The following is a 17,579-nucleotide window of genomic DNA, read 5'->3' as shown; positions in this document are numbered from 1 at the left end:
AAAAATAATTTACCAAAAATGTTTGCCAATAGCAAATGCAAATGCAAATACGCCCCACATGCCACATGCCCCATGCCGCATGCCCCAATCCAAAGCTGGCAAATGCATGCCGAGTTGGGACTGCGTGAGGTGAGGTGGGCATAGATGCTGTAGGGGTCTGGCTCTGGCTCTGGAAATCAACTGCAAATAGGCTTAACGCCCTCTGCTGCTACCTCTGCCTCTGCCACTCCCCTCTGCTGCTGCTGCCTCTGCTGCTGCTGCCATAATGGTATTATTAATTATTCCAATTATAAAAATTGTAAGCAGCGCAGATTGTTGGCCGATTGGCATTTGGGCAGGTTTTAAAACAGCGAAAAGAACGCGTCGACCGAAAGTTTTACTGCCACAATTATGAGCGATTTTCACTATAAATAAATATATATATTTATGTCTGTATGTATGTATGTAAGGCTTGTGTGCGCCTGCAAATCTTTTAATTGCCATAAAATCCTCATTGGGCATTAAAAATAAATATATCAATTGTATGAGCATATTCGCAAAAATCAACCATGATATATATTTAATTTTAAATATATATATAATATACATATATATGAAATATTAAAAAAAAAAAGTATATCAACCTGACAAGAAAGATGAACTAACTGTGACAAGTGGAAATCTATATACTCTAGACTTGAGGCAGTGATTCTACATATAATGATATATAGGCAAAAATTTAACTTGGAATAAAATTCTTTTTATATTAAATTTAACTATTTTTTACAATATATTACTATTAGGTAATATTACTTTTAGGCAAAATTTAACATAGAATATAATGGAATTTAATTTTAAATTTAACTATTTTTTTACGATATATTACAATACTATTATATCACTATTACTTTTTTACTATTATATTAAAATTCTGTTTTTCACATCACATCTTTATATGAACGAAATTCCATTTATTGTTTATGCTTAGAGGTTTCTTTGTTTATATGGAAACAGGAAGACAGTGCTTGATTTCAAAGACTTTTCATATAGATAAGACATATATATATATATGTATATACGCTCTAAGACAACTCTATCTATGCCCAAGACATAATTCATAACAAAATTAAAATACCGCTATGAGCTCTATAACAAATTCCAGCACAAGTTAAAGGCATATAAATATGCCAGATAAGTATGGCTATATCAGCATACGGATCTATGAAATGCCTTCATATAGGTATACTATATAATCTTTAATATATATATATATATGTATATATCATATGTATGTATATGATAATAATATATCATATTAAAAAATCAGCGAATTTAATTTCTGTTAATTCTGTCAAACTCTATAAAATGTTCAACAATAAAGAGCGAAAGGCGCTTGCCGAGCATGAGGCATACGTAATGACATATGCATGTATGCATACATACATACATACATACATATATATAAATGGATATTTGTGTGCATATGCACATATATGCTTAACCCATGTTCGAGCGACCCTAGGTAATATACGCAATTACGATTTTCGATTCTCACATAGACAACTGCAAAACTGTGGGCGTGACTGGAGGGCGGCTGGCCAGTTTTTGGCTTTGGCATTTGCTGTGCATTGTGCGTGGGGCAGCAGCAGCAGCTGCTTCTCCATCGAGGTGGCAGTGAGGTGCGCTTGTGGCGGCTATTAGCTCGGCCACGAACAATGCAGCGAAAATGCGTCTACTGCAACCGAATAATAAACTCATTAAATCCATTATCCTGCCCCATGATTTGGGGGCTAACACAAAAGCGGATTTTACGCTCCTGCATGTGTGTGTGCGTGTGTGTGTGTGTATGCTAATTGTTGCGTAGCTCAGTTTTAAAATGTTGCTGGCCCAGGCCTTTGGATAGCACTCGAAAAATGTCTGCCTTTACCTATGTGTGGGTGGGCTATTTGAAGGATGGTAGTGGCACGGCATGGCATGGCATGGCAGTCTGCTGGCATAATGCAGGCAGCGCTTAAGTAGCCCCGAGCGACTGCCGCTTATCCTTATTAGCATTATCAGTGGCCAAAAAAATAATCGAGACACGCAGCCAGCAAATTGAATTAAAAACGTTTCAGGCATTAAATCTCAGCCAAGGCAGTCAGACAGCGGCAGACCGAGGCAGACACAGCCTCGCCCCGCACCGCCCCGCCCCGCCCGCTCCTTCAGTGGCCAAAAGCCACGCAGCAGTTGCCCTAAGCTGACAAACGATTTGTAATGAACTCCACTTGCATAGGCTTAGACGCTGTCGTCGCTTTCCCTTCTCCACCCTGCACCATCCATTCGCCTCTCGCCTTGCAGACTTTTCCATTTTCTCTTACTGTTTTTTTGCCCTGTGTCGCAGCTTAAGATTTATTAACCTGCGTCGATGGCGCTGCCGAGCGCAAAAAAAAAAAAAAATAATAATAATAATGAAGTTGCCAATTGGCTGGGATTCGACTTGCGACACAAACACAATTCATTGTGTTGCATTTTGTATACCCTGTAAGTGTGTGTGTGTCTGTGTGCGTATGTGTGTGTGTGTCTCTGTGTCTGTCTGTGTGTGATTATGTAAACATTTAAGAATTTAAGGCCTAGTTACGCAAAGAGATCAAAGTGAAAATAGATTGTGTTAAATGTAACGAAGGTAAGTCAAGCTGTTGCTATGCTTATGAAATACAGGGTATGTGAAGGGTAGCTGATATATGACTAGACAACAATATTCACTCATATCTACAACTGCTTTAAGTGAACTCCATAAAAATTTCTACATTTTCCCATTTACAGGGTATTTTAAGTCGCTTAAAGTAAATTTTTAAGAGAAATAAGAACAATATGAATTTTTAATATCATTTTTAGACGGCATTTGTTTTACGATAATTGGGAAATGCAAAGTTTTCATATTTACAGGGTATCTCTTAGTCGAGTAGAGTGACTTTTTCTTAACAAGTAGTATTAAATGTTCACAAAATACGAACAAATTTAATCAAACAAGATTTCAAGCTGCCTAATATACTTCGCTATGCTTACAGGGTATGTAGTAACCGTGCTTCTGAAAAGCATTATATAAAAAAAAATTTCTAGCTTAGATCTGCACCAAAACTGGTTCTCTCAATCAAACAGCACAGCTCTAGCATCATTTAACAATTCCTTGCATTTTACAAGGTATTTGTCAGTCGCATCTATTGCTTAGCTATTGCAACTGTTGCACACGTTGGTCTCTTTGCTGCTTGATTACCCTATACTGCGTTTGGCTTATCGCAATCTGAATTGAGAGTTCAAATAAATGGGATATTTTGAGTGCTTCGGTTTCGAGCTTCGCTTGTTTGTGACGTCAGCTAAGCTCTCCAGCCCAACCACCCCCAATGCTGGCCTTTGAGGCTGATTACGCAACAGCCAGAGGCGGCCAATTAGCAGGGGTGAGAGCTAAACACACACACGCACACGCACACGCTCACACCCAACTCCCACTCAACTCCCTTTTCTGGTAAGATTTTAATCTTTGAAAAGTTTTGCGTAGCATTCACGTGAACCGAAATTGTTTTGAAATTTTATTGTAATATGACTTGGAGTGTGTGTGTGAGTGTGCGTCTGTGTGTTTGTGTGTGTGTGCGCGCTTTTGGCTTTCTTCTAAGAAATTGACCAATTGACTGACCACAAGCAGCGGCCAGAACCAACAATAATTATGAATCGCCTACGCACAACATCAAAACGACTTAATCCCCAACTAAGGAAGACACAGACACACACACATGCACACACACACATTCACATGCACAGCAGACAAGCAGAGCAATTTGAATGACTGCCGGGCAAGGATTATATAAGTTTACGAAAATATCTTTGTGGAGCAACAAATATTTGTAGTTCAGCTGGTTTTTTGTGTGTCTCTTGACCCGAGAGCAAGTCCTGCCGGCAGCACGCACTGTGCATGCGTGTGTGTGTATGTGTGTGTATCCTTTCGGGTCGCTACGAATAAATTGTGTATTGTTTATTTATAAGAAAATGTTCATAATTTACTTATTAAAATGATTTGAGTGATTTGGGTATGAAAATTAAAATTGTACGGAGCCAAAGTTTTAATAACCGTAAAGGATATTTGCCTAATGTGCGAAAGGACATTGGCCAAGCAGCTGCTGACGTTGGCTGGGGGAAGTGTGGCACGGAGCCGGGGGGGTGCGGCAAAGGTCCTTTGGCTTAAGCCAAGTGAACTGTTTGAATTTGCTTATCAGTGGTTGACCAGTGGAAATGTCTTAGTGCTCAGAGCTGCACGAAAAATCTTAAGGATTTTAAAGGACTTAAGTGTCAGGCAGGCATGTTTGTTTACGTATGTGTGTGTGTGTGTGAAAGTAAGAGTGACCGGAAATTAAGCAATAGTCTTAAGGAAATTGCCACAAAGTTTTTTGGTTGCCACGAAGCAGGCAATTTGATGTCCTTTACTCACACTACAACAACTGCAAGTCTTAAGTTTACATAAGTGTGCCAGTGTGTGTGCGCGCGTGTATGTGCTTATGTGTATGTGCATGCATTTTTATTTACACTTCAACTTAAGTCCTACTTAATTGCAAACTCTTTTCAGTAGAATTTTTAATGCATGCATTTTAATTTATAATGCCGAGCCAGCCATTGAGGCTACTTAAGAACTTTACACACACACACACACACACTTGCATGCCTTAAGCATGACTGCGTTCTTCTCACACCTTGGACCTTGCATATCCTTGTCTAAGCCCTGCCACTTGTCCTGTCTTCGCACTTCCCTCATCAGCGTCTTGCCTCACGTTGCAACAGCAACAAAAGTCGGCAAAATCAGCCAACAAAGCTGCGAAGAGCGCTTCAAAAAATTAAGAGAGTTCAGATGCTCTATGTTGTCAAGGGACAAGCACTTGTTGCTAAGAAAAAGATAAGGAAAGACCAGATATATTTATATATGCATAGATTTATTAAATATATAGTGGAGGGACCAGAAAAAGAAAATTTTTATAAAATTATGGAATAAGAATATGAAATGATTTCTAAAATAAATTCTATTATAATCAAGAATAAATGTCCATTTTATTATTTTATAAATAATTTCATACTCTTATTTATAAAATAACAGAATAGACAAGCAAGAATAAATGTTTGTAATATATAGAGAAAATATTTTCGAAGCCTCAAAAGTGTTTTGAAAACAAAATTTATAATTTTCTTAAATAATATTTTATATTCCTTACAAAAATTTGATCAGTATAGAAAAAATGATTGCAAAAATCTAGCTTAACCTCTAGTCAAATATTTCCTTTGTATACAACTATTAAATATGGAATATTTCTCTACATATTATATACCACGAATTTCACTATTTATGGGCAGTTAATTTATATAAAATACAAGAAGAGGATTGTTATTAATGAATATGGTCTAGAATCATAAAATTCATCCTATGCATAATAATAAGATATAGATATGAATATAAAAATCTACAAAATTTTAATCAGCTACCCCAGAAAAGTAATTTCAACTTTAATAGTTAATTCCCAAGCATCTACAAAGTCTAACAGCTTTCAGTTATAGTGTAAAGACATGAAGATTTGAAGTTGTTGTTGCATATTAAAAACTTAACAAAGACTTTGATGTGATCTAAAAGAAGTTGGAGGAGAGTGAAAAAGTAGGAAAAACTTTTTGTTAAGCAAAAATGCGTGAACTCGGCTTGAACTGCAGCGAAGAGGCATAGATGGCTTAAGGGTTTCAGTTAACTATCGATTATAGCAATGGATCGAAATATAGCTTAGGTAGGTATACACATACATACATACATACATACATACATACATACATATACATATCTATTTATTTAGAACATCTATTTTGTTGTTTTGCATTTTGGTATTTTCGAATGGGGAAAACATGTTGAAAACTTTTAAGCGGCTTATAATTAATGCCGCCAACCCGAGCATTTTCTTTCTCTTAACGCTTTACGCTTTCGCGAGCTGCAGTCTTAGCCCTAGCCCTGCCCCCTGTCCACCCGCCTCCGCCCTCCGCGCTGCTATGACAAGGTGTGTTTAGATGGCATTTTTCTGTGTCAGTAACAAATACATAACCGGAAATCAAGGAATCATTCAGTAAATAGAAGAAGGCAACCCTAGGCAAGGCAAGGCAAGGCAACCCTAGGCAAGACGAGACAAGGCATGGCAAGACAACGAACAAACATCTTCGTTAGTCGAAAATAATCCTAATGAAATAAGCATGGCCCGTAGCGGTAATTTATTTAAACCCCATTCTAGTCTCAGCCCGACCAAATTGGCCTCTGCTACTGGGCAAAGGCATTTAAATTGTCGCAACTTTTGTTTTGTTGCGTAATAAATTCATTTTTTGTCCTTTACAGCATGTAAAACTATGCATATGTGACCTCACTCCCCTCACACCCCTCGCTCGCCCACCCACTCGCTCTATTCTCTGTGCTCTGTCTTAGATTTAATCCCTTTGTTGGCAACAATATATATATATACAAATATATAGAGAAGACTTGCAGATATGTTGATTTGGGCAGCCAGGTGGCAGGAGGCGGTGGATGATGGTGGTGAGGCCAGAAAAACTAAACCAGCCCGAGAGTCCTCTGAATGGATTTTCTTAAGTGGTTCTAAGCTTTGTCTGTGAAGCAAACCAGAAAACATGCTTATACATGCGGCCAAGTGGCTGCCTGACTGACTGACTGACTGGCTGGCTGGCTGGCAGTTTGAGTTCAAGTGCAGGCAGCTGAACGAGTTCAGCTCGCTCTGACTCCGACTCTGACTACGACTCCAGTTCCGAGTCCAGCTCCGGCTCTAGTGGCATTAGCAGCTGCTTAAGGCACTGCAGCACTTCATTAGTTCCAAGTTCGAAGACAAGCAGCAGCAGCAGCAGCAACAGCAAGGACATCCGCACTGAGCAGCAAGACAATGGACAACTGCGCACGATAATTGAATGCAAGCAAAGCCTGGGCTACGTAACGCTCGCTCTGGTTCGGGCCAACCCCCTGTTGGAAATCACCCAGAAAGAAAGCAGCCCGCTCAGAAAAAGGGGCAGCCGGTGCAACTTGAGTGGGCAAGGCCAACAAAATCACAAGAAGTTGCCAAATCCTTACAAAAGGATTATGATGTGTATTTTTGGTCAAAGCACGTTGATGAGTGCCAAACGACTTTGTTGAGTGTTGAGATTTCTATCTCCCTTTCTCGCTCTCTCTCTCTTACTCTCTCTCTCTCTCTCTCTCTCTATACATATATATCTACATATATATGTATATATGTTTATGTGCTTATGGTAATGGAAATGGAAATGTAATCTGTGCTTGGAACTAATTCGAATGCCTTTATAAAAGCGTGCAATGGAGTCCATTGATTAATTGATGACATTTAAGTATCGCATTTCGACAGCCAGCTGCATAGCTGAACTAGTGATAGATGAGTGCCACTTAGGCCATGCTAGCTATGACTACGAGATATCCTATAATTGAAGAGGCGAAATCGAAGAGAAACTCAAAGTCCATACTATATGTTCTTCTATCTTCTATCCCATTTCTTTATTCTATTTTCTATTGATTCTCTTCTCTTTTCCATCTTCTATCTACTATTTTTTGTGTTCTATCTCATCTCCTTTTTCTTCTCTCTTTTAGATTTGCTATTTATTGACTTGTCACATATAATCAGTTTAAGGACATTACGCTAATCGCATACAGATCTGTTATATAAACAAACAGCTCTACGTATAAGAAGCAGACCTATGCAAAGTCCTTTTCAAGTGCTCAAGGCAAATATTGGAAAATGTCAATGAATGCAAATAAGCCGAAAATGTAGAAAAAGGATTAAAATTATGAGCGCAGGATAAGGCAAACAGACAGACCGAAATGCAGCAGGCTGTCTCTATATATGCAGTCATGTGTGATCACAAACACACACACACACTCTCAGTTAGCCACACAAAAGAAATGCCGGTCACAAAAAGGATTTAGAGTCTCTCAAATATTATCAAGTGGAGAACAAGCCGTCGCAGTCGTTGCTATTGGCATTGCCTGTATTTTTCTTTTTCTTTGTTTGGTTCTCTCACTTTTGGTCCTGCGGCAGCACTGAGTGGGATTTAAATGTCGATAATGTTGGCAAACACAAGGACAATAATCGAAGGACTATGCCGTGGCGAGTCAAATGTTTGCGCAAAATGTCAAAAAATCGACTGCGACGTGCAGCTCAACCAGAAATAAGCGCACCAACACACAAAAATGTCATTGACTACCCCCCGAGCAGCCAATAGGAGTTAACAATACCCACACACACACACACACACACACATACATATACTCATTCACTCACACATATGCTGCCAGCCACAAATGTCAAGTTATATTATCACACTTGCATACGCTTTTCAAACGGCAACGCGATGCGACGCGACGCATCGAGTGCTATTTGCCAGCTGCTCAAATCGATCAGAGCTTTTTCTAAAGGACATCTTCTCGAGGACGAGCCATTGTTATAGGTGGCTCAGCTAATGCACTGAGAGAAATTGTCGAGACTCGCATGACAGTTGATTAGAGTTCTTTCTCTAAAGGATATATGCTCCGAGTCAGTCTATTGCTTTTACACTGAGCGAAAATATGAGTAAGAGTGATTGGGCAAGCTCGTGAGACGAGATGAGAGAGTAGTAGTTCAAGACAGACAGGCATTGGCCTATAAGAAATTTAGGAGTATAATTATGATTTTTATGATTTTTTTAGACTCACAAACGAATTCATAGCAATGTCTAAACTAATCAAAGCAATATTTCAAATAAATGTTAATTATAAGAAAAATAAATTTTTAAAAAATGTGTGAATTAAATTTTCAGTCTAAATCTAACTCAATTTTGTATATTCATATATATGTATATTAAAAAAAATATAAAAAAATTATCATAATTTTTAGAAGCTCTATTTCAAAGTACTTCTGCTATTTCAAGAGTATATAAAGATATATTGACTACTTTCTTGTTAGGCAACAACAAAATGTCTCGAACTGAAAACTTCCGACGGCTTCTGCGTTATATTTGGAGCTGTTTATAAATTATGTTTTGATTTAAGGCCAGACAAAGCTAAACCTTGAAGCTTGATCGGCTTATTTAAGGAAATGTCTGCTTAATATTATAAACAAATTAAAAATCAATTTTTGCCGTTGCCGTTGTCTTTGGCAGCAGAAAGCAGGCCAGAAGCAACAGTCAGCAGTTGCAGTCGGCGTCGCAGTCCTCTGTCCGCAGTCCGCAGTCGCACAGGGAATCGTCGTCGGCGTCAGCGTCAGCGTCAGCGTCATCGCAGTTGCCACACATGGCGGCAACCTTAATCACTTTAGTTATCAATATTACTTATTTACGTTGCTCCTACTTAACGCTTAAGACGCTTTGCCTTTTATGCAGTCTACCTCGGCTACCTCGAGCGTATGTGTCCAAGTGAATTATGTACCTATATATAGGTACACTCATGCATATATATATCTGTGCATATGCAGATAAAAGTTGTGCACTGCTCTAGCATTACATTTGCTTTTAAATCTTCCTGCTTAAAGCCAAACAAAGTCTTTGAGGAGCGAACGGCAGCACAACACGCGATTGATTCAATTAAGCAGAGACAGAGCAAAACAAAGGCATGGACTGTATAGTATATACACACAGACATACATACAAAATACTGTATATACATATTTACATATCGTATACATTCTATATACTTTAAAAGTGTGTAACTGAACACGCATACGCCTAGTTGGTTATGAGCGACTGTCGGCTGCATTGATTAATATAATCCGCTTGAAGACGCTCCCTTCCATGCTCTTAAGTTACAGACTTGCCCTCCCCAGAGACTATATGCTGTTGAGGCGGGGGCGTGGCACCGCTCACCACTCACCTGCCCCTCATCCCACACGCATACAGTTTTAAGTACAAGTTAATGGTGCTTATGCATATTACCCACAAGCCAGCGTACCCATTGCCATATCGAGGCCATTAATACTCAACCGAATGATTTTTTTTCTTCTTCTTCTTCTTTTTATACAATATTTTAAATGCTCTTTTGGTGCTGAATTTTGAAGAGAGTATATTTGGCTTGGCATTGGATAATGGATATTATTTATATATATTTATATATATTTAAATTAATTTATATATCGTGGGCTTCTTGGATGAGGCGTTTAAGATATGATGATCTACTGAAGATATAGACAATACTTATATAGACAACTCCTGATTGATATCCAAGGATAGTTAAATTTTGAATAAGTAATACTCATTCCAACTCACAATTGACATATGAAAGCGAAAAAACGGCTAAAAATATAGATATCATAGCTAGAAATTGAATAGATCAAACAGTTTTCAATATATCGTAAAAAGTTATAGAATTAGATTGACAACTTTAGTGATCAATTAATCCACTTTCATACAACTTTTCAGCCTACCCTCGTATATTGTTATAGGTATAAACTTAATAGAAATCTTGAGCGAGTATTATGCAGTCAGTTCGTTGTTATTAGCTACTTTTTTTTTCTTTTAAACAATATTTTTCTCTTCTGCTGCTGTTGCTTCTTATGATTTGTGCCTTGTGCTGGCTGTTGTTGTTGTTGTTGTTGCTGTTAAGTATTTCACTGTATTTTAAATCGATCCAATGGCAAAGCGTCTTTGTGCCGTGCGCTGCGAGAGTGCGCTCTCAGCTTAATCCGCTGCCAATGAACTGCGAATGCTGCTGCTGCTGCCGCCACCGCCGCTGCTGCTGCTGCTGCTGCTGCAGAGGTCGCCAGATGAGCGGCTTTGGCTGCTTTTGAATCGAAGTTGAGAAGGGGGCGTGGCGGCGGTGCCGGCGGCGGCAGAGACGAAGGCTGTGGGCCTTGCATGAGTCAGTTGAGCCTCGGCTGGGTTTATTAGTGCCGCAGCTCCTGCGTGCCCCCAGCGACAAGCGTCGTCGACTCAACTCTGAGCAGAAGGATGCGGCTGTGCATGTGGATGTCGTTGTGGATGTGGATATCATTGTGGATGCCGCTGGCGTGTTGGTGTCAGTGTCGCATTTGCCGTTTTCGCATTGGTATTTGGGTATTTGGGCTTTGTCTGGTGGGGATGAAATTTGATCCTCTGCGTGGCATCAGCAGCAGCAGCAGCAGCAGCGACAGAGACAGCGATAGCGGCATCGGCAGCGTATTTGCATTAAGCGTAACCTTTTGCTGCTGCCACAATAATAACAACAACAACAACTACTACAGCAAGTAGAAAAGCAACCACAAAAGCGTAAAAGGGTGCGCTGGCAGCGCTGCCGCCGATACGCCGACTGCCAAGGAGCTTAATTTGAGGAGGGGATTTACGCTGTGGCATTATAATTCTTTCTTTCTTTACTGGCCCCGCACACTCTTCATTTTTCTTTTTTATTATTATTATGCCTTGGCATCTTATTCTTTGCGTTTTTTTTTTTCTTCAGTGGGGATTAAGCAAATTTCTGTAGAGATTTGCCAGTTAAGGCGCAGTGCAGTGTCTTGCATTGATTAGTTGTTGCTGCGCGCGGATTAGTTGCATCGGGTTACGCAGCGCGGGCAGAGCACACACAACACACACACAATCGCACACACAAGCACTCACACACTCATACTCCAATAGCTGACAGCCTAAGTCCAAACAGTAACAAAAACTAAAGCTCGCTAAAGATGCATATGCCTGTCCCGCTCTCACTGCTCCTCTACCTCACCCAGTCCAACGATTGCCTCTCTGCACCTCGCGCTCGCTCGCTCACTCCTTTGCTCTTTGCCCTGCTCTTCAAATCTTAAACATTTATCCGCGCGTATTATGTGGCCAACTCTGGCTAATTGCCAGGCCGCATTAAGCGTGGCCACACTCACACTCGCACACTCACACACACACACACACACGCATAGCTTTATTCATTTATAACATTTGTTTGTGTTGTTTTTCCTTTTATTTGCGGCGATTCGCTTTGGGGCGTTAGTTGGTAGCTGGCTTTAGTGTGTGTGAATTGAGTGTTGTTTATGTGAGTGTTGTTTTTGTTGTTGCTACTCTTTGTCACTGGCATCAACATCAACACCATCTGCGGTATTCAATTTAAGGGGATTAACTGCTAATTTTTTGCGATTTCACTCAATGCCAGCAAACTTTTTATCTATATAGCTTTTTCATATGGCTATATGTACATGTACATGTACATGTGTATGTGTAAGTGTGCGTGTGGCTGTGGGTGTGTGTGCCAACCGCCTGTGGAGTCAACAATGCAGCATGTCCTTGCACATGGAGTCATTTGCCGGCAAAAGCCACGCAACGAGCTTAAAAGGGCAATTGACATTGAATAGGGAAATACTGCAAACAGTAAAAAAAGAGGGAAATTTTAAAATCGGCTTCCGCCAGCTTTATAGCACGCAGGGGAAATTCTTGTTTTTCAGGCGAAATTTTTAAGTTGAAGAGGAGTGTCGATGCCATCATTGTTTAATTATGTGAAATATCTGATATTTACTTAAATCAATTTACAGTTTTGTTGTTATCGGTAAGCAGCAATAACATTTATCTACTTTTCTGTACTAATTGATAACAACAATTGTGAAATCCCTAATTTATCGGGCTTATGATAAAATATACCAACAGAAAATATTTATATTCAAAATAATTACGAAGAGTAAAATAGTTAATCTATAGACCAACATTACCCCACCTCGAAAATTAGATAAGCGAAGAAAAAATAAGATATTTAATATACTATAAAATTTATCAAAATTATAGTTGTTAGTCTCTTGAATATATTAGCAGATAAGACACGCCCTAAACATATAATTATAAAGCATTTTGAATAATTACAAAATCTTATAGGTAGCCATTGCTGCATGAAGCGTAAAAGAAAGAGAGTGATGTGCTATCAAATACCCTATATGTATGTCAAACTGGGTGATACTTTTGGAAGACTGATGTTATGGTAAACAGCATATAAGAAGTAGAATAATTTATGAGAATGTTATAAGATTCTTTATACTAGCTTCCATACTTGAACAGCTTAAATAAATGCAAACGTTATAGACTACTCATATATCTAACATTTAAAATCTGTTAAGTATATATGCATATATTTTAAGAGAACGTTTGTTATCTTTTTAATCGAATCTCTACTATTCTAACGGCATTGGCTTAAAGCCATTAGACCGTGATTTAAAGTTCATAATCTTATTTTCCAATTGCCTGAATCATTGGCTCACGCATAGATTATTCTTAGACAAATCCATAAGGTTCTGTGAAGTGAGGGTTGTTTCAAGATGTACAGCCCTTAGTAGCTGCTGATAAATTCAATAAAAAATATATGTTACTCACAAGGCTTGAGTCCACCCTCGCCCATTAGTTCTAGTATCAGAAACGATCTTTAAATATTTATTACAATTGCTTTTGCTGATCATCGTATTTTGTATCGCTCACCAATTGAAATCAGTTCAGACTCTATTATTAGCTGCGCAATAAGTGAGCATACGGTTAACTAAGTAACTGTGAAACGCTGTTGCTTGAATCCTAATTGCTTGCGCACACACACACACGCACACACACGCAAAGAGAACGCGAGAGCGTGAGCGAGAGAGCGCGAGTGTGCTAGCTAAGCAACGCTAGTTGCTATTCCCATCTCTACAATTTCGCCTGGTCCCTTGCCATCAGCTGCTTTCACTTATCATTTTAGCCTTTATTTTATTTTCACAGCCTTATTCCTGTTGAGCGTTACGTGTGTTTCACGTTGTTGTTGTTCTTGCGGCTTAGCATGTGCTTGTGCCTGTGTGTGTGTGTCTTTGGTTAGGCGCTAGGATGAGCGCACTTGCCGCTGTCTTGAGTGCAAAAGCGCGACGGCTCTGCTGTTGTTATTGTTATGCATTGTTGTGTTTGTATTTGTTGTTGTGCCATCTCTCTGCTGCCAGCTTAATGTTTGTGTCTGTGTGTGTCTGTACGTGAATGTGTGTGTGTGTGTAAGCTCCACTGGGATGCCAAACAGTAGCACAAAACAAAATCTAGTGAACTTCATAGGGATTAGCCTGCACGAAAGCAACAGATTTAAAAGCTTTTGCTCTGCTTTTTAAGTTCATTTGTGCGCGTTTGTCTGTCTGTGTGTGAGCTCTGCTCTGCCTGTGTGTGTATATGTATGTGTGTGTGTGTGTGCGTGTGAGGTATTGTTGCTACTGCTATCCCTGCTGCCGCCTGCCTTTGTTGACAAATGCGACTTGACAGTGGTGTGGCAAATCTCGTCTGGCGACACAAACCAAATCTCCTCTCTATATGTGTGAATGTGTGTGTGTGTGTGTCAGTGAGTGAGTGTATTGCACATGCCGGCTCCACATGGTCTTGGTTTTTGCTCTTGGTCTTTGGGTTCACTTAACACTTGGCATAGGTCACTTTTATATCGCACTTAATAACTTGCAGTCACATTCATACACTATCGACGCACTTGACTCCACATATACATATATGTATAAATATCCATATATGGGCACACGCATTGGTATTTATATTTCAGCTACAGCTGCCTTTTAGACATGCGCGCACGCTTAATCCTCCATGCACCCAGAACGTAATCCAATTGCACACCAACGCACAAAATAACAACAACAACAAGAACAACAGCAACAACATGAAGCAGAACCGGCGCGAAGTAAAAATACGACACGAAAATAAATTCAAAATAAAGAGAATGAGTGAGAGAGCAAAATGTAAGACGAACCTTCTTCCAGCATGTTTGGCACGATACTAAAAAGCAGTGCGGAGCGCATAGCTCGTTTTGGCGCCCCATGCGATGCAAACACGCACACAAAACACTGAGCAAGAGAGCGAGAGAGCGAGCGTAAGAGTGCAAACACACACACACACACACACAAATACACGCGCGCACAGACACAATGGCAGCCGCAGATATCAACATGTGGCCCGGCTCTCTGCCATTACATTCGCTGCTCGCACACACAGACACGCTCGCTCGTTGGCTCTCGCTCTCACTTGCTCAGTGCTGCTCGCTGAGCCTGGGCCGCATTACGCTTATCAAAGTATATCTCAGGGATTATACGAAATGAATGGAATTAAGGATTAATTTCCAAGGGATGTCATTTCGTTTTCGGATAATTCTCTCTGTGTACGTGTGTGTGCATGTATGTGTGTATTGCGAACAGCTTACGGTATAATGGATTCAGGTTCGCACTGCTGTCACAGTCGCCCCTTCCGCATTTGCCATGGGTTTTTTTCTTGGTTTATAAAAAATACACCCGAGTTTATAATGCCAAAGCGGGTTATAAGACATAGGCGGCGAATTGTATAAATATATATGTATGTTATATGAACGTATAATAAAAGAGGTGTGCATTGATTAGAACCTTGTCTGATATTGGATAAGGCGCGCATGAATATTTCGAGAATTTTACAACTAGATAAAACTCGCGATAATATAAGATAACTGCGGTTATAAAATTACTAAAAAAAATGTATGAGTTGCTTAGAAAATTGGGAAATATTCAATCAGCTTTCAGCTAGCTTTGACTACAACCTTAGTTTCTGAAGATCTTAAAAAATATATCATTTTGGCAAAATTCTTTGCTATTGACGTTGAAATCGTATATAAATCCGAATTTCTTAATAGTTGATGATTAGAGATATAGATAGCCATAAACTCTTAATACATACATAACATTTCATATATAGGATGTTAAACTTCAAAGTGTACTAAAATACTAAATTGGAACATCTTTATAAATAAAATACATTTACACACCCGATATAAATCGTCTCAGTTAGCTCTCTTAGAAGGGCATTAAAAGTGCAGTATAAATTTAGCCTACAAAACAATTGATTTACGCCTAACTGTGACCTTATTATAGACGTTGCTCTCACACAGGCCGAGAGCCGACGTCTGACGTCCGTCCCCCCCTGTTGATGCTTAATGGGCTGCCAAACGACGCCACTGCTCATTATAATACCAAGCGATCCATAAAACGAAGAGTTAAATCCGAAATAATAATCCCGCACGAAATTAAATCCCTCGCCCACACGCACAAAACCCCAAACCCCGAAATGCTGAACGCCACAGCATCTACGGCCTCCAATGCCCCCGCTCGCTCTCTCTTTCTGTTTGCCTGGAAAAAAGTTAATCCCCACAGCAGCATCAGCAACAGCAGTCGACAGCGTTCGCGTTGGCGTCGCCGTCGACGTCGACGTCATTTTATCCGCCAACTTCAACTGTGGTGCTGTCACTGCTGCGCTGTGTGTGGTGCGGCCTCAGCTCCCCTTTGACCCCCGCCACTGCTTCGACTCAGCTTTTTTTTGGGCCTCTCGCTGCAGTTGGCTGCGACGCTGGCTGCGCTGCTGGTTTAAGGATTAACACAGACGCAAACATTGCCAGCACGCACACACACAGATACGCACACATACACACACACACACATGCACAACTAAAGCACGCAATGGGCAAGAGCACAAAATCGTTGGGATTAATGCGGGATCTACTTTATTGCGAAAATATGCTCGACCAGCGCGAGTCTCCCCTTCCTCTCTCTCTCTCTCTCTCTCTCTCTCTCTGTTTGCCTCGTTCTCTGCGGCACGTCCTGTCCAGTCATGGCAAATAATTTGGCTGGTATTGGCGTTGGCGTTGGCATGGATTGTAGCGACTTAAACGAATTGGGATTACGTTGCGTATGATTCATATGAAGGCTAAAACAACAACAAGCCAACTGGCTTTAAACAACAACAACAACATGTGGCATGTGGCATGTGCGTTTCCATTTATGCATGCTGCATTGGTTGGCTGCTTGTTTGCCGCGAGGGGGTTAGCTGGGATTGGGATTGGGGTTGGGGCTGGGCTTGGGTTGGGGGCATTCAAACGGATTACAGCAAGCAGAGCCAAAAGCCTCAGCCCAACCCTCGCTTTTTGTGCACAAATTGAAAATGACCAAGGCAAGGCTTGGCGGGGTTGGGCCTGGGGCTAGCTAGGGCACCTTTTGGCCCAATATGCTGGGAGCTGCCCTGGGATAATCCTTGAGGCGATCAATAAAGCGCTGCCAGCCTGACTGATGGCCAGACACACACACACACACACACACACACACACAGAGGGGCAGACAGACAGGCAGACGGAGAGCGAGAGACAGTTAGACAGGCAGTTGGACAGCTTTGTGGTGCGGGTGATGGAATTGGCATTGGGATTAGCAGTCCAGACTCAGAGCGAGAGAGGCATGCACCTGGCACACGCACACACACACACACAAATAGACACACACACACACACTCAAACTCATAGCATTACTTTAGCTGGCAGCTTAATCCCAACTGCCTCGCCTCTGCAGTTTGAAAGCAAACAGGGCGACGGCAAAACAAAAGCTTAACTGCGAAAGGAGACGACGTCGTCGTCGTCGTCGTCGAGCAACGAAACTTCTCTTCATTTGTGCCTGATGGGATTAGAGCTAAAGCCAGATAAAGGGATAAAGGATTTCAAATTCGAAATGCGTGCCCGGCCGGCGCATCGGCAAAAAGTTTTTTGGCCGCAGTTGTTGTTGGCCGACAACTTTTGGCGCCAAATTCGCATGCAAAGCAGGCGGCGCACAGACAGACGCTAC

The 17,579-nt window shown here is 40.7% G+C and overlaps 1 protein-coding gene across 3 annotated transcripts in view; it reads right to left on the bottom strand.

Annotated features, from left to right (window-relative positions):
* Positions 1 to 17,579, bottom strand: part of dve (SATB1_N and homeodomain domain-containing protein dve) — a 109,635-nt gene that overhangs the window by 7,720 nt on the left and 84,336 nt on the right. The window contains exon 1 of one of the 3 annotated variants that reach the window (XM_018011522.2): positions 14,705 to 14,747. The exons of 1 other annotated variant lie outside the window; for it this stretch is intronic. In XM_018011522.2, coding sequence (XP_017867011.1) covers positions 14,705 to 14,717 — 13 coding nt within the window. In that variant the 5' untranslated portion in view covers positions 14,718 to 14,747. Of the gene's footprint in view, positions 1 to 13,320; positions 14,671 to 14,704; positions 14,748 to 17,579 lie in introns of those variants that run through there. One more of the 3 variants, XM_089470003.1, reaches the window with a different exon arrangement.

The sequence above is a fragment of the Drosophila arizonae genome, chromosome 5 (assembly GCF_054131065.1).
Source record: "Drosophila arizonae isolate 15081-1271.41 chromosome 5, UAZ_ARI_1.0, whole genome shotgun sequence".
Taxonomy (NCBI): domain Eukaryota; kingdom Metazoa; phylum Arthropoda; class Insecta; order Diptera; family Drosophilidae; genus Drosophila; species Drosophila arizonae.
The sequence above is the reverse complement of the archived record's forward strand: the minus strand, read 5'-3'. Positions and strand labels throughout refer to the sequence as shown.